General features: G+C 52.9%; 2 protein-coding genes across 11 annotated transcripts; both read left to right on the top strand.

Moving 5' to 3' along the window:
• The first annotated feature begins 470 nt into the window (after nt 1-470).
• On the top strand, nt 471-20,956 carry ZDHHC1 (zinc finger DHHC-type containing 1). 9 transcript variants are annotated; one of them, XM_061138717.1, is made up of 13 exons: nt 471-745; nt 7,336-7,361; nt 7,777-7,822; nt 9,222-9,464; nt 13,870-14,045; nt 15,711-15,812; nt 16,205-16,329; nt 16,422-16,580; nt 16,848-16,960; nt 19,761-19,843; nt 20,076-20,169; nt 20,307-20,385; nt 20,496-20,956. In XM_061138717.1, exons 3-13 carry the CDS (start codon nt 7,814-7,816, stop codon nt 20,759-20,761), a joined length of 1,449 nt encoding a protein of 482 aa, XP_060994700.1. In that variant the 5' UTR covers nt 471-745; nt 7,336-7,361; nt 7,777-7,813; the 3' UTR covers nt 20,762-20,956. The 9 variants fall into 9 exon arrangements, with proteins under 9 accessions (XP_060994700.1, XP_060994697.1, XP_060994696.1 ...); XM_061138714.1 differs by having other exon boundaries at nt 7,336-7,473; XM_061138713.1 differs by having other exon boundaries at nt 7,336-7,541.
• An 826-nt stretch (nt 20,957-21,782) lies between these two features.
• On the top strand, nt 21,783-25,529 carry TPPP3 (tubulin polymerization promoting protein family member 3). Of its 2 annotated transcripts, none has more exons than XM_061134897.1 (4): nt 21,783-21,984; nt 24,397-24,590; nt 24,703-24,856; nt 24,977-25,529. In XM_061134897.1, the coding sequence occupies exons 2-4, from the start codon at nt 24,403-24,405 to the stop codon at nt 25,163-25,165; spliced, it is 531 nt and encodes a 176-aa protein (XP_060990880.1). In that variant the 5' UTR covers nt 21,783-21,984; nt 24,397-24,402; the 3' UTR covers nt 25,166-25,529. The 2 variants fall into 2 exon arrangements, with proteins under 2 accessions (XP_060990880.1, XP_060990871.1); XM_061134888.1 differs by having other exon boundaries at nt 21,784-21,994.
• The last annotated feature ends 939 nt before the right edge of the window (nt 25,530-26,468 follow it).

The following is a 26,468-nucleotide window of genomic DNA, read 5'->3' as shown; positions in this document are numbered from 1 at the left end:
CACTGGACCCAGGGAAGTCCCAGAAAGGAGATATTTTTGAGCTCTTACACTTCACATATTATATTACGGACCACCTTCATATTTATTTGCTTTTAGATATGTATTCCTCTTAGCCTGTTATCTCCCTGAAGGGCAGGGATCTCGTGGGCATTCCCCAGGGTACGCCCAATGCCCAGCACATACTCTCATTAAAGTGTGCAAGCTGGCTGAGGGTCTCCCTAAGAGTGATGGGCTCAGGGGAGAAACTGGAGCGGAACGCTTACAGGACAAGTTAGGATTTCGAGAAGACAAGCTGTGGATTTGGGGTAGAGAAAAGTGTGTTTTTGAGGAAGAATGTTGAAAAGGAATGGAGAGTGGGGCGCCAGGGGGTCCGGGTGAGCCCCGCCCAAGCCCGGGTGCCAGCGCGACGTGACGCAGCGCGGTTTGGCCGCTGTGGGGCGCCGTAGCCCACGCCGTTGCCAGGGGAACGGGCCCAGCGCCGGACGAGGCCCAGCCAGCGTCTGCCTGGCCGGGTGGTACAGCCAGCCCGCTCGAGTCGGAGCCGGAGGACTTGCGGGCCTAACCTCCGCCTCGCGTTCCGGGATGGGGCTCCGATCCGGGGCGCACCGCCGCCCGGTCCCAGGGATCGTCTCTGCCGCGAGAGTCTGAAGCGCGGCCGCTCTGGGGTGGGTGGACGGCCGGGCGCTGGGGCTGAGCCGCTGAGTGACCTTGGCAGGGCCGATCTGGCTCGGCAGACGACGCGCAGGTGAGGAGCCCCCTGTGCAGTTCTCACCTCGAAGCTGAGCCACGGGGGCAGAGCTGCCACCGCCCGGCCGAGCTTTTCGCCCAGAGCCTGCGCGCGGCCTGGGCTGCAGGTCCTGGGCAGGGCGCCCGGCTTCCTTCTAGCATTCATCAGGTTCGCAGATCTGCACTGAGCGTCTGCTATGTGCCAGGCTCTTTGCCAGGCGCGGGGCCACCAAGGGCCCCACAGAGGACGCCGCAGTTCTCCAGAACCGGCTGTGTTAAGAAGGGGTCGGGCGGGGGTTGTGGGGAGCAGGCGCCAGATACACGACTAAAGTGGTTTCAGGTCAGGTTAAATGGTCTAGTGCTGAAATGGAGGGAGGTCAGGGAGAATCCCCTCACTCATGTGACTTTTAAGCCAAGCTCTAAGGTTGAGAGTCAGCATTGTGATCAGGATAAGGGTGTTTCTGGAAGAGGCAAAAGGAAATGCAAAGATCTGGAGGCAGCAGGTACAGAGGAACAGAAAGGGTGAGGGGCACTTTGAAGTATGTGGTGGAGCTTTCAACTTTATCCTAGCAGGAGGAGTAAACCACTGAGGAGTTTTGATGTGTTTTTAAGTTTTGAAAATCTCACCTCACTCTGGCTGCTGTGGGCAATGTGGTTGTGATAGGGGCATACCAGCAAGTCAGTTGAGGGTCATCTTAATTCTGCCAGTGTAGCTGTGCCTCCTAGAACTTATTTAGTCTCTCTGAGCCTCAGTGTCCTCCTCTGTGAAAGGGGCATATTGCTCTGCATGTTGTTTATGAGAGAGAAAGTGAGGGGCTAGCCCCATCTCAGACCGATGACTAGAGAGGCCTATGAGAACAGTTTGAAATCATAGGACCTACTTCAGAGAGTTGTAGGGGATAATAAGCAGATTCCATCAGAACACTTAAAGCGGTAGCACAGAATAAGTGCCTTCTAAATGGCTAGTAATGGTTATTGTTGTTGTTGAGACACTATATGGGAGCAATGATTGGAGCTTGGAATAGAGTGATGGCAGCAGAAATGGTAAGAAGTGACTTAACTTCCCTTCTTGAAGGAGAGTTGGATTTAGAGATGAGTAAGGGGTGGTCCCTGTTTTTGGAAAACTGGTGATTCACAGCGGGAGACGGGTTTATAAACAGATAATCACCATGAGATTCAATAAAAGCAACATTGGTACTTAATTAGTCAGGTTTTGTTTTGTTTTTCTTACTTTGTTCTGTCACAACTTTGTTCTAAATGACTGTTTCTTGGTGGGTGTTCCTCAAGGCTTGCTTCCACAATCATGGGATTTGATTTCCTGGTTAAAACCAACAACCCTTGCCTCTGCTCACTGGCCTTATTTCAGCTCCGTGTTGCTCCCTTCTTCTTGTCCTCTTTTCTTGGTTTAACTTGAAGCCCAAACAGTTTGCAGTGATTGCTTCAGGAGGAAAATGGCACAGGAAATGTTTGCAGACCACGTCAACTCAGAAATGACTGAGGTTTCAAGCTTTTCTTGCCCTAGCATCAGACTTCTGCATGTTGTTGATGTGAGGAGCCCAGCCACATCTGAGACCAATGACTGGAGAGGTCTATGAGAAAGGCCTGAAGCTCCAATTTATTTTCTGGGAGTTTCTGTGATGTGTGTCTCTTACTCACATAAGCACTTCCCAGAATTTTAAAGCCAGAGACTTCTCTGGCACCTTTGGGGAATTCTGATAAACAAAGTACTTGCCCTTTGAAAGTTTTTTTTACAAATGACATTTTTTGCTATAAAACAGTGTGACCCATGCAGAATTTTCTTTTCAGCCCCTCCTTTAGGTGGTGAAATTGGGCATTGGTCAGATCTCAGTGAAAATGGGTTTATTTTTTTATTTTATTTTTTTTAATTAAAAAAATTTTTTTTTATTAGTTGGAGGCTAATTACTTCACAACATTTCAGTGGGTTTTGTCATACATTGATATGAATCAGCCGAAAATGGGTTTAGAAGTAGATCCTGGGGGACAAAAAAACAAAACGGAAAACTTGTTTCAAAATATCCACAGAAAAGCACACATACGCAACCATAAATCCTCTAGCAAAAGAAAAGATTGTTGGGAGTGAAACCTTCCTGTGGCGTGCACCTTCCCTTTGGGTTCTGGAGTCATGGGAAGCTTAGCTGACCTTCCGCCGAGAACTGGAGCAAGGTCTTGCCCCGCTGCTCTTCTATGGTGCCGCCTGGTTGTCTGATTCCAGCTTGGACAAAACCGCCAACAGCTCATAGGGAGCTCTTCAGCTGAACAACTCAAAACTGCCTTTGAGAATGAGAAAGCATTGAACTACAACTGAGTGCTCTTTTGTTGCATGGTTGTTAGGCAGGATTTCCTTGTTTGTCTGGTGTGATACTAAGCTCTAGATCACACGCGCACATTTGGTCCACATGGAAGCCCACTGGGGCCATGAGGGTAAGAGATGACACCCTTCAATTATTTATTTGACTTTTTGTTTCAAAAGTAGTACATACACATGGTGAAAAAAAAAAATCCAAACAGCACTAAGGAGTACATAGTAAAAACAGATCTCTCTCATTCCTAGCCGCTAGATCTCCTTCTCACAGGCTACCTGTGTGTTTGCTTTCTTGCATTTCTTTCCAGAGAGAATCTGTGCATATAAGAACATAGATATCTATCCATCCACCTTGGCTTTCACTTACTGGTACACTTTACAGCCACCCCACATCTTGCTTTTCTACTTAGTTCAGTTCAGTCGCTCAGTTGTGTCCAACTCTTTGTGACCCCATGGACCACAGCACGCCAGGCCTCCCTGTCCATCGCCAACTCCCGGAGTTTACCCAAACTCATGTCCATTGAGTTGGTGATGCCATCCAACCATCTCACCCTCTGTTGTCCCCTTCTCCTCCTGCCTTCAATCTTTCCCAGCATCAGGGTCTTTTCACATGAGTCAGCTTTTCACATCAGGTGGCCAAAGTATTGGAGTTTCAGCTTCTACTTAACTGTGTATCAAAAGTCATTTCATCCCTTATTTTTGATGTTATGTAGCATTCCATTGTGTGGATGTGCCATATATTTTTTTATATTGTTTTTTTTGTCCTTTCTTATTACCAACATGACTGCAATGAATCTCTGTGCACTTTTTAAGCATCTGTATAAGATAAATACCTAGAAATGGAATGTCTGGACCCAAGGGTATAAGTGTTCTCAAGTTTGGTGCATGTGTGTGTGTGTGCATGTATGCTAAGTCTCTTCAGTCGTGTCTGACTCTTTGCAACCCCATGGACTGTAGCCCACCGGGCTCCTCTGTCCATGGGGATTCTCCAGGCAAGAACACTGGAGTGGGTTGCCATGCCCTCCTCCAGGGGATCTTCCCAACTCAGGGATTGATCCCAAATCCCTTATGTCTCCTACATTAGCAGGCGGGTTCTTTACCCCTAGTGACACCTATGAAGCCCCCTCAAATTTGATAGACATTACCAAATTGCTTTCCAGCTAACCTTTTTGAAAAATAAAGGAGTGATCCAAAGTGATGGCTTTGTGAAATTCGCCTGCCAGTTTCCTTAATCTGTGGCATTATGCAAGGACCAGAAGCAGGCTCTGTCTCCAGCCCTAACCCATTTCCCTTGCTCCAACATGTTTCTCCCTGTTGGTATCTCAGTTCTCCAGGCCCTCCAAGACTCCAAATTGGCCCTGTCACCTCTCTTCTGATCCCGTCACTCTACCTTTCCAGTTCTGTGGCCTCCGCCAACAAACCCTCTTTAGTAATGAAGTAGATTCTTTCCTGAAATTCTCAGACATCTTGCAAAAATGCAGGGATTCCTACAGCCTCTCCAGGGCTAGTACTTTTCAACTCAGTCTGGTTCTTTTGACAGCACTATTCATGAATCTCAGAACAACATTCCTAAATATATTTTTTTTTTTTTGGTGGGAGCAGAGGTGGGCAAGAAAGAAGTGAACCAGTCAGGTAACTGTTCTCTAGTTCATAATGAGAACTTGAAATGGTAAGATTTTCCTCACTTAAATTAGGCATATGAGTTAAAGTAGCCTAACATTATTTTGCAAATGCTATTTTAGGCGTAAAAGTGAAGGTTAACATAGATTATTGTCATCCCAGCAATGGCCTTCACCCTTTTGGGACAGGGAGAGACCTGCATAGCCCTTTCAGCCTACCTCAGAAGCCAGGTGAGCCCTGGGCTTACCAGGCCAGTGACTACCTTTGGTTGTTAACATTCCATGGGGCCTCTTTGTTCTTGCCTTCTTTCTGTCTCCACCAACTTAACTCTGTGGTTTGTTCTATGGCAGCTGAAGGTACTTGAGAATCTTTTATCAAGGTCCACATACCTGTCAGCCCACCAAAGATGCAGTGGGTCATCGGGCAGGCAGTGGGGAACTTGTGGGCTTCACCCCCACTTCCCGCCCATCTCCTCCCAAAGCACTGGGCTGCTGGGCGATTGCCCTCCCTGGGCCAGTCTGCTCTGGTGTCACTTCCCCCAAGTCCATTCTCTTCTTGCTCATGCCCTTCTTCCCACTGTGAATAGAAAGCTTTCTATAACACCCATCACATTTATGTCAATTCCCCTGTTTATATTTTCTGTGACTCCCCATGGCTCTTTCAGTAGTACCTAAACTTACTCACCTGGCCTCCTATCATCACCTTCTTACGGAACTGAAGCTGGATCTGCTTGCCTAACACACAGCAAAACCAATCTGCTGACACCGGGCTGTGGTGAAGGAAAGTACAGCATTTATTGCAGGGCGTGAGAGCCAAGCGAGGGAGTGGGAGATATGCCTCAGGTCCACTTCACCGTGGTCTTTGAGTTAGGGTTTGTTTTTTTTTTTTTAAGGGAAAGAACAAAGAGGCTGGGATTAATCATCATCTTATGACATTTTTGTGACATGTCTTAATCGTAGTTTCTGGAGTATTCTAGTCTCTGGTTTATTTTCTATCCAGGTGGTCCATGGCACAGGGATCTGTTAGTTCATCTTGCACTGGAGAGAAAACCAGAGTTTCTGTGTTGATGGTGACATCTATAGTAGCCATTTTAGTACATGTTTTCAGTAATTTTAGTCATATGACTCTGTTTAGTTTTCAGTTAGCACAAGATTGAAGTTACAGGAGACTCAAAAGGGAACAAAGTTTTAGATAGATTAATCACAATTTCAGTAAGGGAACTTTGTTTTAGGGGGACTTGGTTTCAACCTAGGATCTGACCCTGCAACTTCCAAGGGCTCATCTTTCTCTCTCTCTCTGTGAATTTTGCTCTCTGACCCCAAACCCATCCATTCTGTGTCCTGTCATACTAGACTGCCAAAATACCCATTCACCCACTTCCCTGATATCTGTCTGAGCCTGTCTGGGCCCGCAGAAAGCAATCCTCTGAGGGCAGGAACCTGGTCTCATAGGTGTTTATATCTTTAGCGCACAAGGGGGCTGGGCCAAGAAAAGAGCGTACAAGCTGGCCGTGTCTGGGAGCAGGATGACACGTCTTTTAGTCTGATCTCCTAGGGAAGTGCTAAGAGGGGAAGGACAGCCAGAAAAGTCCCTGGGTCTGATGAGAGTGCTTAGTCCCATCCATGTTTAAAGCCCTATCTCCTGTTCTCTCCTACCTCAGAGCCCTTTTAATAAATTTTTTTGGGGGGTCAAAATAATTAGTGGCCACCAACTCCATAAGGGAAAATGTCATCAGTTAAGAGTGGGTTGGCTCAGACTTTCAATGCAGGTGGCATGTCACCTGGGCAGCTCAGTCTGCTCCAGAGTGCTGCCACTTCTGCAGGGGACTTAGACCCAAGAGCACCACCCCCCATCCACGGGCTCATACAAGTGGTACTCTCTGGGCCAAGGGTATTGGGGTTTGGAATCAGAGCAGTCTCTAAGGCTGTTGGTGGTAGGCCCCTGGCCTCAAATGGTGACTTCTCCTGCCTCAGGCATCAGGGACACAGCAGCACTGGGGAGTGCCTGTGGCCACTGCCAGTCCACTCCAGCAGTGGGGGCATGTCAGCCAGCCATGTGCCTCTGCTTCTTTATAAACTACCTCAAGGTGTAGAGCTATTCAGGAGTGAGGATGGCAAGGAGAAAGTCAGGATTTAGGAACCCCAATTGATGGGTTCCCTTCAAAGAAGTTGCCCTGTTGGATCACCAGAGAACCTGTGTTGGAGCCACAAAGATTTGTCTTCCTGAGCAGAACTGCCCAGCTCAACTGTACTCACTGGGTTTGACCTGATGACCTTTGTTTCCAAAAATCAAGAACAACGATTTGCTACCTCTGGGGACATTCCAAATAAAGTGACCCCAGCTTCTTGATCACCTTCGTCATCTTTGATCAAATCTGAGAAGTTTAGAATGACAACCCAGTGGCTCAGCTCTTATGACAATGTGTTCCTTGGGACTACTGACTTAAGAAAGCAACTTCAATCAACCCTGTCACTTTGGGCACAAACCTCATAAAACTTCATAGGATATCAGATGTAGTAGCCTCCTCAGTCTGGAGAGATGAGGATACCCCAGAGGGCTATTTAAGGGTAATCATAATGTCTACCCTTTAGGAAGCATTTATGTGTCAATGCATGTTGCTGATCTGTATATAGCCCTAGGTGGGCATCTCTACCCCTGTTTTTCAGATGAAGAAACTCAAGCCCTTCAGCTAGTAAGCAAAGAACCAGGAGTTGAACCTAAATCTGCTTCCTCCAAAGCTGGGGTTCTTTTCCCACCTTTCATTGCTTTTTACTGAAGACAAAGCAAATGACCAAAGGATTCCAGTTGAGTCCCTGGGAGAAAACTAGGGTCACTCCATTTAGCTTTGGATGAGGCTACTCAGAATCTCCAGGTTTGGTTTGCGGGAGGCCCTGGGCCTTGGGTGGTATGAAGGGCAGAATGGCTGAGTGTGAATGTTTGGCAGTTAGGGTAATAGCCATGGGGCGGGGGCGGGGGGGGGGGGATGGGGTAGGGGTGTGGGTGCCTGGTGACTATACAGATTGAAGGCAGGGCAGAACAGGGCAGGACGCTTTGAGTGGGTCAGGATTTCACATCATTTACTGTGCCCATATTTCCTTTTATTTCAGATGCTTTCAAGTCAGCAAACATTACTGAGCACCTACTATGTACAAGGTATGTTCTGCATGTTTGGGGGAGGGGATGTGGGGGAACAGAGGTGGATGAATCACAGTACCATTGCTGCCCTTAGGAGAAGCTTGCATAACAGGGGGGCAGACATAGAGATGGCAAAGTGTACCAAATGGCCAAGTGACTTGCCCAATAAAAACTGAGTGCAAAGATCCCCTGACTCACTTGGAACATCAAGAAAAGCTTCCTGGATGAGGTGGTGCTCGCGGTGGACTCTGAAGATCAAGTCACATTTTGTTGAGTTGAGAAGTGAGGAAGGTGTTATAGGCAGATGTGTTGGTGGGGGAAAGGGTCCTGCATACCCTTTGTCTTAGTCAGACTCCCTGGCCAAAAGGCATGGGCTCCTGAAAGGAGAGTCCAGCTGCCAGGGATTTTGATCTTCCCACCAAGAGCTCCGAGTTGGCTTGTCTACCCAAGTGGGGCACTGCCTGCCCAGGCTCTGGTTTCACCTCAGGTTCAGAAGATACTGGGGGCTGGGCTCTTTCTCCTGTAATACTAGGCCCACCTGTCTGCTCTGCACATATCCTTTGACAACCAGGTCAGCTCTTGGGTGGAGGGATGGTGGGATGGGGGTGGAAGAGTGCTGCCATCTGGTGGTTTGGCTCTGGACAATGCTTGTCTTTCCCTGAGCTCCCTCAAGTGAGTCAAAAGGCATCAACTCACCTTTTGGTTCTCATTGCACTAGGCCCAGGTTTACTTAGAGATACATGGTCATTTCCACTGCTGGAGGGAACCAGTGAGGAATCCTCCCCTCTCTCTTGTGTGCTGTCTTCTCTTCAGCCAAGAACCCCGGGCAGCTTACCTGATGCACAGTGGAGATGGTTCAGGGTCCCCCAGTCCTTGAAGAACATGTATATGTTTGCTAGGACCAGAGGCCAGATCCCTCTCCTGAGTACTTCCACTCCCTATTTCCCTTAGCAGAGCATACGGGGGCCCTCTCTGACACTTGCATTTGGGCCTCGGGACAGAGGTGACTAATCCTAACAGAATCAGCATGTGTTCTCATCACTCTGGCTCCAGCCTGATATTGTTACCAGATGAGAACATGTCTTATTGGGTTTAATTCTGATGGCTGTGGTAACAGAGCACTTTGAGTAACAGGCAGTCACACTGTGTCCTAAATAAACCCTGGACCCTCCTACCTTGTCCTGGCTAGGGCTGGGGCCAGAGCTCGCTCTGGGGCTTTGAGGCCAGCACTCTGCTGCCCTTCTCCCATATCAGGCTCCTCATGCTAGGGTCCTGGATTCCCCTGCAGAGTAACTGGGAGAGAGCTTCACATTCCAACCTGCCCCTCCTGCTGAAACCTGACTGCAGGCATAGGGCTTTGGGCTCCAGCCTGGGCCTCCTCAGGCTAATGCTGTCTCTACTCTTTCTCCCTCTGGAGATGAACATCTGCAACAAGCCCTCTAACAAGACAGCCCCTGAGAAGAATGTGTGGACCGCACCTGCACAGGCCAGCGGACCCTCCCCGGAGCTGCAGGGCCAGCGGTCCCGCCGGAATGGGTGGAGCTGGCCCCCGCACCCACTCCAGATTGTGGCCTGGCTGCTGTACCTCTTCTTTGCTGTGATTGGCTTTGGGGTCCTAGTTCCCCTCCTGCCTCACCACTGGGTGCCTGCTGGCTATGCTGTATCCTTGGGAATGTATGGGGCTGGTACATGGGAGAGTGCAGACAGTGGATGGAGGGACATGGGCAAAGCCTGAAGCTGGGTTCCAGAGCCTCAGACAATACAAATAGGTCCTGTCTCTGCCTCGGGCTCCAGCTGCCTACCTGCTGGCCTCCAACACCCATCTGACCTCTCTGCCTGACTGGATGAGGGAAAAGACCTAATGAACCTTGGCGCGTTGAAAGCCCCACACAGATGGGAACCTCATCAACTGAGGTACCACAAGAGCAGTTATAGATGAGAACCTTAAAGCTCTTTTTAAGCTAATTGTGTCCAGAGCTCAACAAAGGATGAAAGAGATGTTCCATTTATGAAATAATTTTTCACTTTTTGGAAAGAATCATGGTAGCCTCCTTTACATATTAAGTTCCTGGTATATTTAAAATATGGTTTTATTTACAGAGATGATTATGCCATACCCAGGACTGTTTAGGAGCTTATTGATTTTATAAATCAGACTCCTTTAGGGTAAGGAAGGTTGAACTGACAAGAGGAGGGATAAAGATGCCCTGGAAACTCCTGGGAACTGTGACAAACATGCACTTGCCTGAGCTTGATGATGTGACTGTCCCTGCCCTGGCCATAACCCCCAGGAACAGAGGATTAAGGTGCAGCATGTGGCTATGTGCCCCAGTCCAGAGGGTGCCCATGAGAATGTGCCCTGGTATGTATGCTTCGTGGAGACGATTCCTTGGGCCTCTGCGAGAAGGTAGCCTAGGGTGAGCTAAAGGAGTTAACAGGGGTGAATTTGAAAGTTTCAGGCGTAGACTCAGCACCCTTCAACTCAGCCCTTGCAGGGCTGCACAGGGCTGAACAGCTTCTGCCAACTGCACATCTCAGCCTCCTCTTCTATCTGACAGGAAGGATCCTGCCTGCTTCCCAGGCAGGGGACAGGGAGCACACCGTATGTGTGTGTGAGCACCAGAATGTATGAGCCATGAATGTGAGCATGCTCTCTTGGGAAACCATAGAGCCCTTGGCTGGTAGGTGACAAGGGCAGGTGAGTGGAGAAAGACTCTAGAGAAGGTTGTTGGTCTCAGATGCCAGCAGTGTCACAGGGGGACTTTCTGGACAACTCTGAAAACTAGACTTTCTCTGAGGTAACCCACAGGGCTTATTCAATACTACTGAGTAGAATGCTTCATGGGATGCTTCATGAAGGAATGCTTCATGCTCATTCCTCCCATGAGCTGGAATGGGTGCGCCACTCACTCAAGACTACCTGGGTTTCTGCCATCAAGATACCTGATTAATAACCACATGGTTTGGAGTGAGTAGAATTAGAGCAAATAATAGTAAACACAAGTAACTAGAATTTATTGAGCACCTATATGTGCCAGGCACTGTGCCAACCCTGTACATGGATGATCTCATTCAATCCTCATAATAATCTGTAAGGAAGGTGTTCCCCTGACTTTAATGGAAAAAAAAGAAAGAAAGAAACTGGGGCTTAGAGAGATTAAATGACTTCCTGAGGTCACATAGCTGGTATCCAGTGAGGCCAGAAGGACTGCCCAGGCAGCCTGGCTCAGAGGCAAGTGGGATGGTTTGAGGGTTTTGTCTTCTCCATATTTACTGCTTTGGGCAATGCTGGAGGCTCCAGAACCACCTGGTTTGGCACTCCCATTTCTTGGCCTGAATGGTTCTGTGTCCTCCCATCAAAGCTACCTTCCTTCTGAAGGCTCCCTTAGGGCCCCTGAAGAATGAAGTAGGGTCATTGTGTGTACCAAGCACTCACCTTGTGCCTAGAAGTGGCCTGGGCCCTAGGGTTGCAAGAATGAGAACACAGGGCCCCAGTTCTCAGTGCTCAGCTTCCAACTGGAGGAAAGCCTAGTAGTGTGGAGATCATCACGTGGTAAGTAAGAGGGTAGGGCTCATACAGCAGACTGTGGGTGCAGGAGGAGGGCCATGTAGCCCAACATCACCGAGGGCCCAAATGCGCTCCTATTGCTCTCAGCTCCCCACCTTCCTTCCTCCTGGCCTCGATAGGTATTCTTGGCTCCACCCTTTCCCTTCATCATCTGTATCCAGTCAGTCATCGGGTCCTGTTGATTTTGCCTCCTAAAAGGTATTGTATTTGCCCTCTTTTCTCCCCACTGCCAGCTGCCTCTCTTACCTGGATGACCATTTCGTCTCCAAACAGGTCTCCCTGCACATGCTATCACTCCAGCCAGTCTGTCTCTATCTCTGCAGCCAAAGTGCCCTTTCAAAAAACAAAAGTGATAAAGTTACTCCCCAGCTAATACCCTCTAATGGCTTCTTCCTGCCATAAGATTCAAGATCCTCAAGGCTCTCCACATTCTTGACTCTGCCCATTTCCCTAGCATCTTCTTATTTTATTTCCTCTGTTGTTCTCTGCTGTGACAACACTGGTCTCTGTGGAAGCCCTTAGCCCCTCTCTTCACCCCAATACCCAGCTAAGTCAGAAGTCAAGAACTAGCAGTCCATGGGCCAGTTGGGCCTATAGATTTTTTTAAATTGAGTGATAATGAACACACTAAATAGACATATCTGAAGGGCTTCTTCAGCAGGTACATTTTAAAAATTACTTATTTCCTTGTCAGCATTTTAAAATTTTAAAAATTAAAAAAATGAGATGCCTCATATATCCAGACACAAATCTAGACTTCTGGTTTTGAAAAGCCAGAATTTGGTGACATAGGCTCTCTTTCTGGCATGGTACCAATGAGTTGAGCTGGAAACACACATCAACCACCCCGTTATTTGGGGCTCTGCTTGCTCCCAGCACCCAGCCAGGCCCCCTTTCCTCTTTATATTTCTTACTGGTTCCTGTGCCACTCCAAGTATCAGCTGACATAATACTTCCTCAGGGAAGCTTTCCATATCCCTTTTGACCAGATGAGGTCACCCAGTTACAAACTTACATAGTCCCATGAACTTTCTTTATCACAATCAACCTACTCTTCGATTAACATCTGTGTTTCCTGCAAGACTGTGGGCTCCTTGGGGATAGGGACCAGGTCTGTTTGTTCCTGCCATATGCCTCAGTGCCCGATGTAGAGAAAGACCTCAGTAAATAGTTGAATGAGTGAACCAGGGGGTGGGGGGTGGGAGAAGTGTTGAAGCAGGCAGGAAACTAAATGTTTGCCCACATCAGTGTGTCTGAAAATAGGCTGGAATGGTGAGGAGTAGTGGTTGGTAATACCAAGAGGTTTGAGAGGAGCCAGAATGAAAGGGGCCATGAGTATTGAACCTGAAGAGTAAACTTTAGCTTGAGAGCCATTGAAAGCCACTGCAGGAGTTTAAGCAGTCAAGGCCTTAAGTTTAAGCTTTTTAGAGCTCACTTCGGGACCAAGTGAAGAGTACACTCAAGGGGACCCAGACAGGAGGAGCAGAGTTCAGAGACTATGGAATAGCCCAAGCAAGAGGTGAAGGCCTGATCCAGAGCCAGGGCTGTAGGGATAGAGAGGTTGTGGTGGGCCACAGGATTGTCTCTGTCAGCTCTGGTACAGCATGTTAGGGCGGAGCCTGGCTCCTGCAGACGTGTAAGAAAATTTGGCTGCTGGGAGGAGGAAGAAAAAAGGAGGTTGGATAGCTTATGGATGGAGGATAAATGATAGATATCTGACTGGCTAGCAAAAGGACGGATGGATGGATGAATAGATGGAGGGTGGATAGCTGACTGGGTGGAATCTATTTGTAAAGTTTTACACATTCACTTTGCAGTAAGTTGTCAGCATACTTGTGCCCAGGCTTTGGTCCAGTTGCTGAGCAGATAGATCCTGGAAGATCTGTGTTTCAGGAATTGGCCTTGTGCCCACTGGCCAGCCCTTACACATGTCAGGCCATCCCAGACATTCAGCCCCAGGATTCCGAGGACCTGAACTCTAGACTAGGGAGGCAGTGGGTCTATGAGACTCTGTCTGCAAGTGATTCTCCGGCTGGCCTGGCTTCTGGGAGGGGATGTTTGCATCCTTCTCAGAAGCAAGATAAATGAGCTTAGAACTTATATTTTGGGTCCTTCAATCTTAGAGAATTATCTCTTTCAGTCTTATTTCACCATTCAGAATCTGAAAACAGGTCAGATTCTGAGGTAAGACCAGCCAGGGTCTGCACCAGGTTTGGGGCAGTGAGGCCAGGGCCCTGTGGTTGGTCTCCTCAACAGCAGAAGTGCTGGTTTGTGAGCTCCATTACCAGATAGCCCCATCAGTTCTTCCATCTAGGGCATGGGTATGCTAGAGATGTCTGATAAGGAGGCTTTTGGGGGACTGGAGATAGGAGGTAGCACAGGCAGAGTCTCTGCACTGGGGAATTGCATACAGGTAGAGAACAGTTCTTTGGCCACAGGAAGCAGGGGTGGGCTCTCAGCCAGCAGTGTGGAGTGAGTCTTTAACCTGCTGGGCCAGTGCATGGGCGCCATCTTTGCTGGCCACCTCGTGGTGCACCTGACTGCTGTTTCCATCGATCCAGCAGATGCCAATGTGCGGGACAAGAGCTATGCAGGGCCTCTGCCCATCTTCAACCGCAGCCAACATGCACACGTCATTGAAGACCTACACTGCAACTTGTGCGACGTGGATGTGTGAGTGCATGTGGACTGGGTGTGTGTGGCCGATGAGTGCGCCCGGGGAACTGCCAGTGGGAGCTCAAGGCAGACAGGGGCATGCCTAGGCTTTACAGTCATCCTGAAGCCTCAGAACCCTTGTATTGCACACAGTCAAGAATCTTGGTGGAGTGACAGAGAACTGGGTGAAGGAGAAGGTGAGGAGAAGGTGCCTGGAAGCAGAAGATGAGGAATAGCATTTCCATCAGTTAAAGTAGGAAACATTTGGCACTGCTACAAACATTGCTAATGACTAACTCTGCCAGTAACCACCCCCTTCTCTCACTAGCATCCCCAGGTATGGGCAGGGACGGGAACTAACAGAAGCTAACACCCAAGTACTTATCATGTGCTAAGTGCTTATGAACTACCACCCCGCAGGGTGGGTAACATCTTTCTCACTTCACAGAAGAGGAAGAATCCAGTGCTCTGAAAGGCTTAGGTTGGTCATATGGCTCTTGGGCAGCAGAGCCAGATTTACAACCCAGCCTGCCTGGAGCTGGAGCCAATATACTGTTATCCTTGTTTATGTACAACTCTGAGGCCCAGAGAAGCCAAATGACTTACTCCAGGTCACATTGAGGGGTTAGAATGTACAGAGCCCAAACCCTTTGGCTGGTCCAGACTGCCTCCCTAGGCTCTTCCCTGGAGCATTCCAGTCTCTCAGCCTTAAGAAGGGGATCTGGGATTGGGTATGGTTCAAGGCTAGCTCCCCCCTCCCCAGAAACTTTTAATATTAAGATCCAGGCAGTTTATTGAAGGGGTTCTGTCCACAGGACAGAGAAAGAGCCAGTGGTGTTAAGATGCTGATGACTTTGGCATCAGACAATCCTTTCCTTCACTAGACACCAGTCAGTGTCCTGTTCCTCAGTGGATGCTCTGGCAGTTGCTCCCTGTTCCAGGGCTCCATTCTGTTCTGCGAAAGGGGATTGAAACTTATCCTTCCACTCTCCTTTGGGCTTTACTGGTTCCTCCCTGGGGCAGGGAGATTCACTTGCATCCCTAACTTGGCCTTCCCTCAACTTATCCCCTGTGGTGAACTGCTTGCTGCTCACCCAGATGTCTGCCTGCCCTGCTCCCTTTGGCTCCTTTGGCTTAAACCAGATAGACTGGAGTTTTCTGGAAGAATGCCAGAAAAATTCCCACAGTCTGGCAGAGAAGCAGACTCAAAAAAAAAAAAAAAAAAAAAAAAAAATGGCGATGTCAGGAAGAGCAATGCAAGTCCTGAGTCCAGCAGCCTTGCTTTCTTCTGCTACGTGGCCCCATACCTGCATTGTGTCCTGACTGGGCAAAAGGGGTCCTTGCTTGGAAAGGAACCTCCATTTGCATTTCACACCACCATCACCCATATGCATAGTTCCAGAGGGGGACAGTATAACGCTGTCTACTCCTCCTCACCCCTGGGTACACCTCCCTTCCCGCCCGCGCCTCCCCACCTCTTCAGAGGCGCTGTCTTCTCTAGGTGTCCCGCCCCACCGTGCCCGACACCAGAGGGCGCGCGCGCTCCCTATAGACGCGCTCTGCTCTCCGCTTAGGCGCGGGTGAGTGACCCGCTCCAGGCATAGAACCGGCAACCCCCAGGCCAGGATGGTCAACAAAGGGTGGGGTAAGCCCGCGATCGCTCTGTGCCCCCTCCCACCGCAGGAGTGCGCGTTCCAAGCACTGCAGCGCCTGCAACAAATGCGTGTGCGGCTTTGACCACCACTGCAAGTGGCTCAACAACTGTGTGGGCGAGAGGAACTACCGGTGAGAGCCAGATCCGGGCCACAGGGTTGCCTGGGGATGCGTGTTGAAGTGTGTGAACCAGGGCCCTTGACCCTTCATACGGGGCCAGGCGAGGATGGGAGGTACTTGGGGGACCTGTGCGCTGGTCTGAGGGTGAGGCGTTCCATGGCTTCCTCCTGACAGGGCTGAGGGTAGGTTTGGAATCTTTCTCCTCCTAGCCCAGGGAAAGGTGGGGAGCCTATTGGGGGTGGCTGCCTGTCTTCACCTTTGCCCGAAGCCTTCGGCTTCCTGAGGAGTTAGGGCTGTGGGGTTAGAGGCCCAGCTCCCCCTCCCAACCTCTGGCCCTTCTGAGCTCTGGGCCCTTGCCCAGCTGGAGCACCTGGGTGCTGACAGCTGCCGGTGGCTGGGCCCAGGCTCTTTCTACACAGTGTGGCATCCGCCTTACTGGGCGTCCTGCTCCTCGTGCTGGTGGCCACTTATGTCTTTGTGGAGTTCTTTGTCAACCCCATGCGGCTGCGTACCAACCGCCACTTTGAAGGTCAGTCTGGGTTCCAGGCCCACTCCCACCCCCAGCCTGTTCTGGTCACTGGTCACAGCCCTGGCTGAGCACAGTCTGCTCGTGCCTTGCAGTCCTGAAGAATCACACAGATGTGTGGTTCGTGTTCCTGCCTGCCGCCCCTGTTGAGACGCAGGCTCCTGCCATCCTGGCTCTGGCTGCCCTACTCATCCTTCTGGGCCTGCTCTCCACAGCCCTGCTCGGCCACCTTCTCTGCTTCCACATTTATCTCAGTAAGTGCCACCCCGCCTCACATACACACCCACACCTGCCTTGCAGGGGATGGGGTCCCTAGGCTGGAGGAAGTTACCCAGTTTGGGCTATGGAGCCCTGAAACTATGCCCCTTCCTGGTGCTGGCTCTCTAATGGTGACGCGTCTCACTCTGTGGTTTAGTGTATATGGACACAATGGGTTTTAGCCTGTGGCTGGGTACCCTCCCTCACCTTCTTAACCCCAGGGTTCCTCTTCCATTACACTGAGCCCTATCTTCACCCCTCAGTGTGGCACAAGCTCACCACCTATGAGTACATTGTGCAGCATCGTCCACCACAGGAGGCAAAGGGGGCCCACAGGGAGCTCGAGTCATGTCCCCTGAAGATGCGGCCCATTCAGGTATAGAAGTGTCCCAGAATGCTGAGGGAGTGGGAAAAGGGGGGTGGGAGGGGCGGTGGGCTACGCAGCAAGTAGTCAATGACAAGACAGGGCAGAGGGAAGCAGGCCTGGAATAGCAGCTGGGGGAGGGGGTGCTGGAGGCAGCAGGGGTGAGGGCAAGTATGTACTAAGCATGTGCCTGCTTGTTCAAGTGTGGGCACAGACAGAGGGAGCCCTGCATTTCCCTGACCCCTGGGGAAAGGCTCCGAGCATGCGCTGGAGGGTACAGAAAGTGGGAGCCTGGAAGTGGGCAGGGTGGGGTTGAAGGAGGAGAGGGATGGACCAAGGACTGGGTCACCAGGATGGAGCCATTAGTTCTCTCCACCTGTGACCCTGAGCCTTTATACCCATTACCCCATTTAAATCTTGAAACAGCCCATGAGGCAGATCATGCTACTATCCCCATGTTGCAGATGAACAAATTGAGGCCAAGAAAGATTAAAAAAGCTGGGTCTAGGAAGAGTTAAGGTCTCCACACTCTGAAGCAGGAATCCTCCAGCCCAGGCTCGGGGCCTGGCCAGCCCAGCTGCTGATCAGCCTATCCCCATTCCCACGCCCCTTGGCTTCCTGAGGTCAACAGCTGGGGGTGGGGTGGTCCTGTCCTTGGAGCCCCCAGGGACTGGGAAGGCAGGGGGCCCAGGCAGGCCTTGTTGGGAAGGCTGAGTTCTGGATCCAAAGTCCTCATGGCAACTGTACACAAACACAGCCTGGTGGGTGGATTGAGGAAGGGTTTAGGACCCCACCTCTCCTCTTCTCATTGCCACGGGGTGGGAAGGCCTGGGGGAGTGATGGCTGTTAGTGGAGAAACCTCCCCTAACTCCTGCCACACTGCGGTGTACCTGCCCTAGTGCTGGGCCCTGAACCCGTGTAAGCACAGTGGCAGCCATCCTGGGAGTGGGCATCACCCCACTTCACAGAGGAGACAAGCTCAGAGAGGTAGGCAGGAGACTTCAAGCTTCACAACCGTGCCCATTTGGGCTGGTCTTGGGATCCCCAAACTCAAAGGCTCAGGGCCTTGGCTCTGCAGTTACTGCCTGCTTAGGCTTTGAGGCTAGATGTGCCAGCAGCCAGGGCACTTAATATCATCTGAAAATGACCTGAGGGAGACCTTCACAGAGGGAGCAGGGGTGTGCTTGTCCCACTGAACAGAGGAGAGCTGAGGTGGAGAGATGCCATGTATGATACCATTCAGGAATGGGCATGTTTTGAAGGTCTCAGGGAGGATTGTAGGGACAGCTGTGAGGAGGGGAGTTTGAATGGGGACACCCTGGTGTGGCACCTTCAAACCTCCCCAACTGGCTAGGGCCTGGCTCCTGTCCCATTATGACCTATCAGGCTTCTGAGATGATCCTCTACAACTGCTGCCCTCAGTCCTCCCCTTCTGGAACCCAGGAGCACCAGGGTAGGCTTTGCCTCCTCTCTCCTGGGCCCTGGAGGGGTGCTAAGTCCACACTGGTGAAGAGGGGAAGGATTACCTTGATGTCCCAGTCCTTGCGACTGGGCTTTGACCCCTTCCCCTTTCCCAAGGCTCCTCTTCTCAGGCTGGCACCCCCACACTCCACTCCAAAGGGCCAGCCTGAGCAGATGTTGCACACAGGGCTTGCCTGGGGCTTCCTTCTCCGCATCTGTGTAGCCAACCCATGACTGGCTGGGCTCGTCCCCCAGACCTGCTAGGGCTGTCCTGCAGGCAGCCTCCCCACCCCCACCCTGAGCTGGAATGCGGGAGGGGCCTCACTCTGAAGCCGTTGCCCCCAAACATAGGCTTGTTTTAGAGACGGCGTTGCTGTTATAGTGTCTTCTCTGCATTAGTCAGGACGCCTGGGTCTCCATGGAAACAACTGTCGAGCCAGCGACAGCTGTCCGGTTCCCTGCCCCCAGCCCAATGGGGGCGGGGCCTTGTACTGGCTCCGCCCCACATCCTTCACTAGGTTCCCATCTCTGGCCGTTTTTTCTGGCTTTTGTTTCCTCACCTGCAGTCCTCTTGGGCGCGGGAGGGGCGCATGCTGCGTGCTAGGGTGCAAGCCCAGGCCACTCCTGCTACCTCCTGGCCTCACTTTCAGGCGTTGGATCTGCTGCTCCAACGGTCAGGGCGAGGATCAGCAACTAAACAAGACAGAGAACTCACCTATAAGCCTGGTCCCAGGTGGGATCATGGCGCTGTTTTTTCCACCACTTATTGCCTTCCCTTTACCAACAGAAGTTGGGGAGACCACTCATCCCCCCACTTCCCTCCAGCAGCTGAGATTGTGTCTGGTACGCTGAGGACTCAGCTCTCAGGGACCCATAGATCTCTGCATGTAGCCTTGCAGCCGCGGGTGCACATGTGAGTGTGTGAAGTGCCAGGTCTCCCAACCAGGGAAAAAAGTTGGTTCAGAGATTGAAGAGCTAGAAGGAGCCGGGAGCAGGAGGAGGCCTCTCTGAGTCCTTCTTTTTCCCGCCCCCACTTGGCCAGAGCAGTTCTAGACCGGGTACATTGGACCTATGAGGCTGGAGGCTTCCCGGAGGAGGTGGAATTTGACTGAAGTGAGGAAAACAATGGGGATGGGATAAGGTACAAACACAGGTGTTTTAAGCCTCATTCTGCATGGGGGTTTTCCCAGCATAACTGGGAAGCCTAGAGAACAGCCCTAGACCTCTTCGCCCACACCTCCCAGAGAGAACAGTAAGGGGGTGTGTGTCCTAGACAGAGTGGGCCTAAGGACCCAGGAGGCCCTGGACCCATACCTGGCCTCCCAGCCTCCCTCACCTCCACCTTCCCCAGGAGATGGAGCTCTACATGCGGACCTTCAGCCATGTGCGCCCAGAGCCCTCTGGCCAGGCCAGGCCTGCCGAAGTGAATGCCAAGTGAGTGCAACTTGGGCAAAGGCCACCTCACATCTCCCACTGGCGTGGCAATGAGGTGGGAGAAAGGAGTTAGGCCAAAGCCAAGGCATGGGTCTTGGTCCAGCCCAATGTGGCCTTGGACAGATCAATACCTCCTTCCAGTTAGGAAGGGAGGCTTATTTTAGAACCTCCAACAGGGTGGTATTTGAAGGAACAACAGCATCCAGCACTTACCCTCGCACTTCCCCTTCAGTCCCTCCCGATTCCTTGCCACCCGCGGCCAAGTGGAGCCTCCACCGCCCTCCTCCCCAGAGACTCTCGTTCTGCCCCCTCGGATACGACCCCAGGTAGGGGGGGCTGTGCTGGGCTCCTGCCCAGGTGGAAGGGGATGGGAAAGAAGCCTCTACCCCTTTCCACTCCTCCGCGTCTTTTGGCGAGGTGACGTCTGGGGAAGGGTTAGTCAGGCTTCCCCCTGTCTCTGCAGAAAAAGAGGAAGCGGCGCATGTATAAGGTACCGACCTCTGGGACCTTGGACCGAGAACCCCAGTTGCCCAGGCTGCCGGGTGAGCGCCCCTTTCTGACAGGAATCTGCTCGGGGAGCTCCAAGGGAGGGAAAGGTAGGGCCCTTAGTGAGTGGCAGCTCCTAGTCTTACGTTCTCTTCCAACCCCATAGGGCCCCGGACCCCCGGCCGCCGCTCCAGCTCGTCGTCGGATTCCGCGGACGCCAGCCCTGCAGGAGCCTATCACTCGGCGTCTGCCGAGTCCCTGGACGAGATCCCAGTGGCTCAGACGCGCCTAGGCAGCGCCGCTCTGGCCGCCCCGGTGGGTAGGCCCCGAGAGCCCGGGCTGGCGCTGCAGGCACGTGCGCCCGCTGTTTTCGTGAGCCCGAGCAGCGGAGAGCCCCGCGTGCGGGGCGGCCCCGAGGCTGATCTGGCTTAGCTGGGCGGAGAAGCAGGGATGGCGGAGGAGCGGCGGGACCGACTCTCTATGCAAAACCCTCACCCCCGCCGCACCGAGTGCACTTTAGGGGCCCCTAAGGGCCGGCGGGATCGGCCCCACTCCCCACTCCACTACTCAGCAATACCCGCCCAACCAGCTGTGATGCTCCAATAAACTTTTTTATGCTTTTGCGGACTTGGTGCACACTTTCTTAATGACAGGGGTCACGGGCCCTCCTGGAGCCGCATCATTGCCTGTTGGCCTAGGAGCAGAGGGTGAGGTGGGTCCCCCACATTGGGTGGCCATCCAGACTGTCATATGGAGAAATTCAAGTACCAGGCTCCTGGTTGGGAAAGGCCCTAGAAGCTCCCTAGTGGAGGTTGTCTTTCTTGAAGATAGGGTTTACACTTGGAGAGAAGAGGAAAGCAGCATTTGTGTTAGGAAGGCAGCAGCGGAAGCAGAGATGCCGAGGCTAATACCGGGGTGGGGTCGGAATGAATGAGGACGCGGACCCAGGAGGTCCAGGAGCTTTTCCCCGGCCGCAAGACCGACGTCGGTGTAGATCCCGGAGCACTCAGGATTCGTTCACTGTCCCCTCCCGCCCCCAGTGACCCGGAGTTGTGACCTGGGATGCTACACGTTCATTGGAGAGCTGTGGTCTTGAGCCAGCTCTAGACCCCATGTCACTAAGGGAAGGGACCTCCTCACTCCTCTGCACGTCTCCCCCGCCCCGCCCCGGCCCGTCCCCCTCCTGCCCCCGCCCAGCCCCCCACCAAAGGCCTTTTTGGTTGCTGCTCTGGAAAGCTGGATCTCCCCTGAAGGTGGGGACCAGCTCTGAACTTCGGGCGGAGGCCAGGATGTGGGTCTTCCGAGGACCGCCAGAACTACAAAGGTCTGGCTTCCCCCGCCACAGAGCTGCCCGGGGAGCAGCGGGATGAGACTGTTGCAGCAGCTCCGCCCCCCGCGGAGCGGGGAGAAGGCGGGGTCGGGTAGGTGGAGCCAGTGTGACCTTGGTCACTCTCGAGCCGAGACAGCCCCGAAGGTGGGGCTCGCCGTCTCTGTGGAGACCAAGAAACAAGGGATAATACGGCGGAACCGCCCGGGCTGCAGTCCCGCCCCAGAGCCGGCAGGGAGCAGAGCTGCGGAGTCGCCTAAGTCTCCTGCGACCATCGGTTCATTCTGCGTCCTGTCCATCGAACGCGCACTGTAGGAGCAGCCACGAGGTAGAAAACGGTAGGAAATCCCGGCGCCAGCCACTCTAGTTAGTATCCAGCACGATAAGAAGGGGTTGGGGTGGGAGCGGCTTGGGAGCGGCCCCAACCCCGGTCCTGAGCTGAGGACACCAACTGAGCGGCCCTGCCCTGGGCCCAAGTGTTCCACCCCACCCCCACCCACAACTGCTTGCTGATTGATGACTCCAGCTGTCCCAGAGGAGCCTGCAGACCCCTGGGACTAGGGAATGTGACTTGGTGCCACCTGATCAGCCTGCCATTACCAAGAATCCATCTTCCCACAGACAGGAGCGAGAGCCCGGGTGCAGGGTCCTGCTAAGATCCCTGGGACAAGCATCCCATGGCGCTCAAACTCCCTCAGACTTTCCCCTTAGTGAACAAAGTGCCGGTCTCCTCCAGGTCCCTGGTGGGAGACTGCAGTGCAGGGACGGGGAAGGGGAGTGCTGTTTGAAGGGGAGCCTGGGCCCACGGAGTCGCTGCAATGTAGGAGCTGTGGGTGCTCTCAGTTCCCAAAGCCACAACTTAGGGATGGGTGAGTGGGCTGATCGGGAGAGGGTTTTCAGTGTTAAGGCCAGTGGTAGTGGAAGGGAGCTAGGCAGGCAGGGGTCCAGGCTGTGGTCACCGGAGGCTCTAGTATAAAGGGGAGAGGTGGAAGATAGTTGCTGAGGACACAATTGAGGGTGTGGTCAGGAGACTGCAGTGGAGGAGATGGGAGTCTCAACACAGGGGTGTCACAGCATAGTACCTGGGAGTCTGGAAAAGCAAGTCTGTGGGTGTGTGGACAAGGGGGTTATAGAGGGTGTGGTCAGGGGCTGCAGGTGTATGGAGAGAGGGTGAGCTGTGAGGCTCTGGTTAGGGGTCTCAGTAAGGGCTGTGGGTGTGTGGACGGGGGGACCCAGTTCCAGGGCTTCCGGGGTATGGACAAAGGTGGGCTGCGTTGAGGGTGTGGTCAGGGAGGCTTCTGTACCAGGCTGTGTTACGTGGAGGGAGTTTGAGTGCAGAGCTGAGGGTGTGGTCGGGGAATGCAGTGGGGGCTGTGGGCAAGTGTAGGGAAGACCCTTCAGTGCAGGGCTGAGGGTATTATTGGGGGACCTTGATACAGGGCTATTAGTGTATGTGTGGGGGCTGAATGCTGAGGGAATGGTCCAGGCCCTCAGTCCCAGGGTTGTGGGTGTGGTCAGGGGACTGCAGTGAGGGCTGTGGGGGACACTTGAGTGCAGGGCTGGTGTGGTCAGGGAAGTCTGAGTACCAGGTTAAGGGTGTGGTCAGTGGGGACAAGGCCGAGGGCATGGAGGGCCAGGGCTGAGTGCTCTCAGCTGTGGAGTGTGGACTGGTGTGGTGGTGCTCAGGGTGTGGCCAGGAGGCCTCCATGGAGGGCTGAAGGTGTGAAAGTGTAGATGTGCGGGAAGTGTGCTTCAATGCAGAGGGTAGGTGTGAAGATAACAGGACCAGGGCTCATAACAATACAACCCCCTACTCAGCTTAGCCCCCCACAATCTCCTGCTCCTCCTAAACTCCACAAACTGTGAGGTTACAACCCCAGTGGCTGGCAAGGGGCCAGGAAGCCATGGTTGTGCCCCAGGTGCTGGGAGTGCTGATGTGCCCCACCCGTAAGCCCATTCTCCAGCCCAGCCCAGCCCAGCCCAGCAGCACTGGGAGCTTCTCCCTAAGCCGCCCTGACACCATCCTGCCCTTAGCAACATTCTCCAAGCAGCACCACCCTCCCTTAGCAACTGTCTCCAGGCTTCACAAACTGTGGCCAGGCCAGCCCCAAGTTCCCCCTTCCCTCATGTTTTTGTTTAACAGCAAATAGTAACAAGGTCCCAGCTGGGCCAGCTGCACCCCTGCCTGGGGCATGCACCCCTGACTGTGCTCTGGTTCCCTTCTCAGCCTGGGCTAAGTCCTCATGACCCTGACAGAGACACCGTCCTCACTAAATACCTGCCCAACCAGCAGTCTGGCCAGGGCCTGACCCAGCTTGGCATGAAACTCCCAGGGAGGGGGCCTGATCTGCCACCCTCACTTCCACCCAAGCAGGCCTTGTGCCAGGGCCAGACAAAGCCATAGCCCCAGCTGCTGCCCTCATAGTTTTTCTGGACAGTGCCACTCTGTTCCCAGCCTGGTGCAAGGATCATGATTTCATCTTCTGAACTCCACTCTGAGCCAAGGCTGGCATTAAGTGACAGGACCTTTCCTCTCAGTGCTCTTCCTCATGGCTCTGGGGCCCAGTCAGACACTGAATACCGGCCCCTCTCAGGCAGCTCCATCTCCAGCTCTGACAGTGTGTGGCACAGTGCCTGAAACTTCAACCTTGCAGGTTTTGAGCTAGAGGCAGTGATACTCTGAACCTTGGGGGAAGGGGGAAGAACTTGGCTGGGAGGTAACCGAGGTGGGTCCCTACAGGGTGGCATGGCAGCGAGCACAGATGTGGCTGGGCTGGAGGAAAGCTTCCGCAAGTTTGCCATCCATGGTGACCCCAAGGCCAGTGGGCACGAGATGAATGGCAAGAACTGGGCCAAGCTGTGCAAGGACTGCAAGGTGGCTGACGGAAAGGCTGTGACAGGGACCGATGTCGACATCGTCTTCTCCAAAGTCAAGTGAGCCCCAGGCATTTCCTGCTTCTGATGTTACCAGAAGGGGAATTGGGGGGCTGGAACCAGGGAGATTGTGGAGCAGGGGGCAAACTCATGGTGTCCACATATCTGGCAGGGCGAAGTCTGCCCGGGTCATCAACTACGAGGAGTTCAAGAAGGCCCTAGAAGAGCTGGCACCCAAGCGATTTAAGGGGAAGAGCAAGGAGGAGGCCTTTGATGCCATCTGCCAGCTGGTGGCAGGCAAGGAACCAGCCAACGTAGGCGTTACTGTAAGTGCCCTGATGATCTTGAGTGACCACTGACGGGTGGCGGGGGTAGGAATCTTGGCTGGGGTTGGAAGGGCTGGGCTCTCTAACCAGGTACCCCTGGGGGGATCTCTGTTCAAACAGAAAGCAAAAACAGGGGGTGCTGTGGAACGGCTGACTGACACCAGCAAGTACACGGGCTCCCACAAGGAACGCTTTGATGAGAGCGGCAAGGGCAAGGGTATTGCTGGGCGGCAGGACATCCTGGATGACAGTGGCTACGTGAGTGCCTACAAGAATGCAGGTACCTATGATGCCAAGGTGAAGAAGTGAGGCCTAGGAAGGCCCTCCCCAGCGCGACTGCCCCTGCCAGAGGCTCAGGCCTGGCTGGCCTAAGGAGCACGTGGAGCAAGAGAGCCCGGTCCCCTCCTTGCTGGATCTGCCACCCAGCGCTTCCTGCCTAGCCCTTCAGGGCCAGCCCACCAGGCCTCTGACCCAGACTGCTCTGCGTCCCCTTCCCCCTTTTCTTTCCTCCTCAGCCTCTCTGTCTGAGGAGAGTCTGTACCTATAGCCTCACCAACCCAACCTAGCCCCGGGCATGGCTAACCCCCTGCCTGCTTGCCTCATATTTAAGCTGCTGCTCTGGCCAAGTGCCTAATTCTTTCCCGAACCTCAATAAAGACACCTTTTGTACCAATATGGACTGTTCAGGTATATGACAACAAGGGTAATGACATTCACATCCCGACGACCTCTCAGTGTCATCAACCCCCTCCATGTCACACACTGCTGATTCTTCCACTGGCAACCCTGCCCAGAAAGAGACACACACCAGACCCCTTCCATTAGCACCAAGCCAGGCTGCCTGGGGATGCTCCAGAGGGAAATCAAAAGCCTTTACCTCAGCCCTGACCCAGAGCTCTGACAGCATGCCTGCTTTCCCGCAGTTAGGGCCTCAGTCTTGGCCTCTCTGCTTTTGCAGCAGGGGGAGGGGTGAGACAGCAAACTCAGCCTGGGCTAAGCACTGCTGGGGCCCAGTGCCAGGCCTCAGCTCTAAGCTTGCTGACAGGCCTCCACTTCAGGGGGCCACCAAGGCGAGTCACTTTGGGCTGCATCTCAGAAGTTCAGAAAATGCAAGACCAGAAAGACCCTTAGGCAGTAGGTGTTCAACATCCAATTTTATAGTGGAAGAAACTCAGGCCCTAAGAGTGAAGGAGCTTCTGCAGTATAGAGGCCAGAAGCATGTCTCTGTCTCCCTGGCTAGGCTCTAACACAGCAAGCCCCAACACTGATTTCCAAAAATGACGCTGGAGGCCCAGTGATAGAACTTGGCACTCAACATCAGCCTTTGACAGGCAAGCAGGGTGTCCAACAGTGAAAGGGCCTCTTCTTGCTGATCCCCTCCCATCTGCTAACCACCCCAGGCTGGGTGGGAAGGGGTGTCTTTCTCTGGTCCTGAGAAACCCTGGGAGCTTCCAGATCAACCTTTTCTCCCCTCTAGGTTCTCAATGTTAGAACAGAGTTACTCCCTAGTCTAAGGCTTTGGGGCAAACTCTCCTTCCTTTCTGCTGACAAGTAGACTCGATGAACTTAGGGACTGTCCATTTCTAGCAATGGTGCTAGAAAAGGCTTAAAA

Source organism: Dama dama, chromosome 4 (genome assembly GCF_033118175.1).
Source record: "Dama dama isolate Ldn47 chromosome 4, ASM3311817v1, whole genome shotgun sequence".
NCBI lineage: Eukaryota > Metazoa > Chordata > Mammalia > Artiodactyla > Cervidae > Dama > Dama dama.
This window is presented reverse-complemented; position numbering and strand designations above follow the sequence as displayed.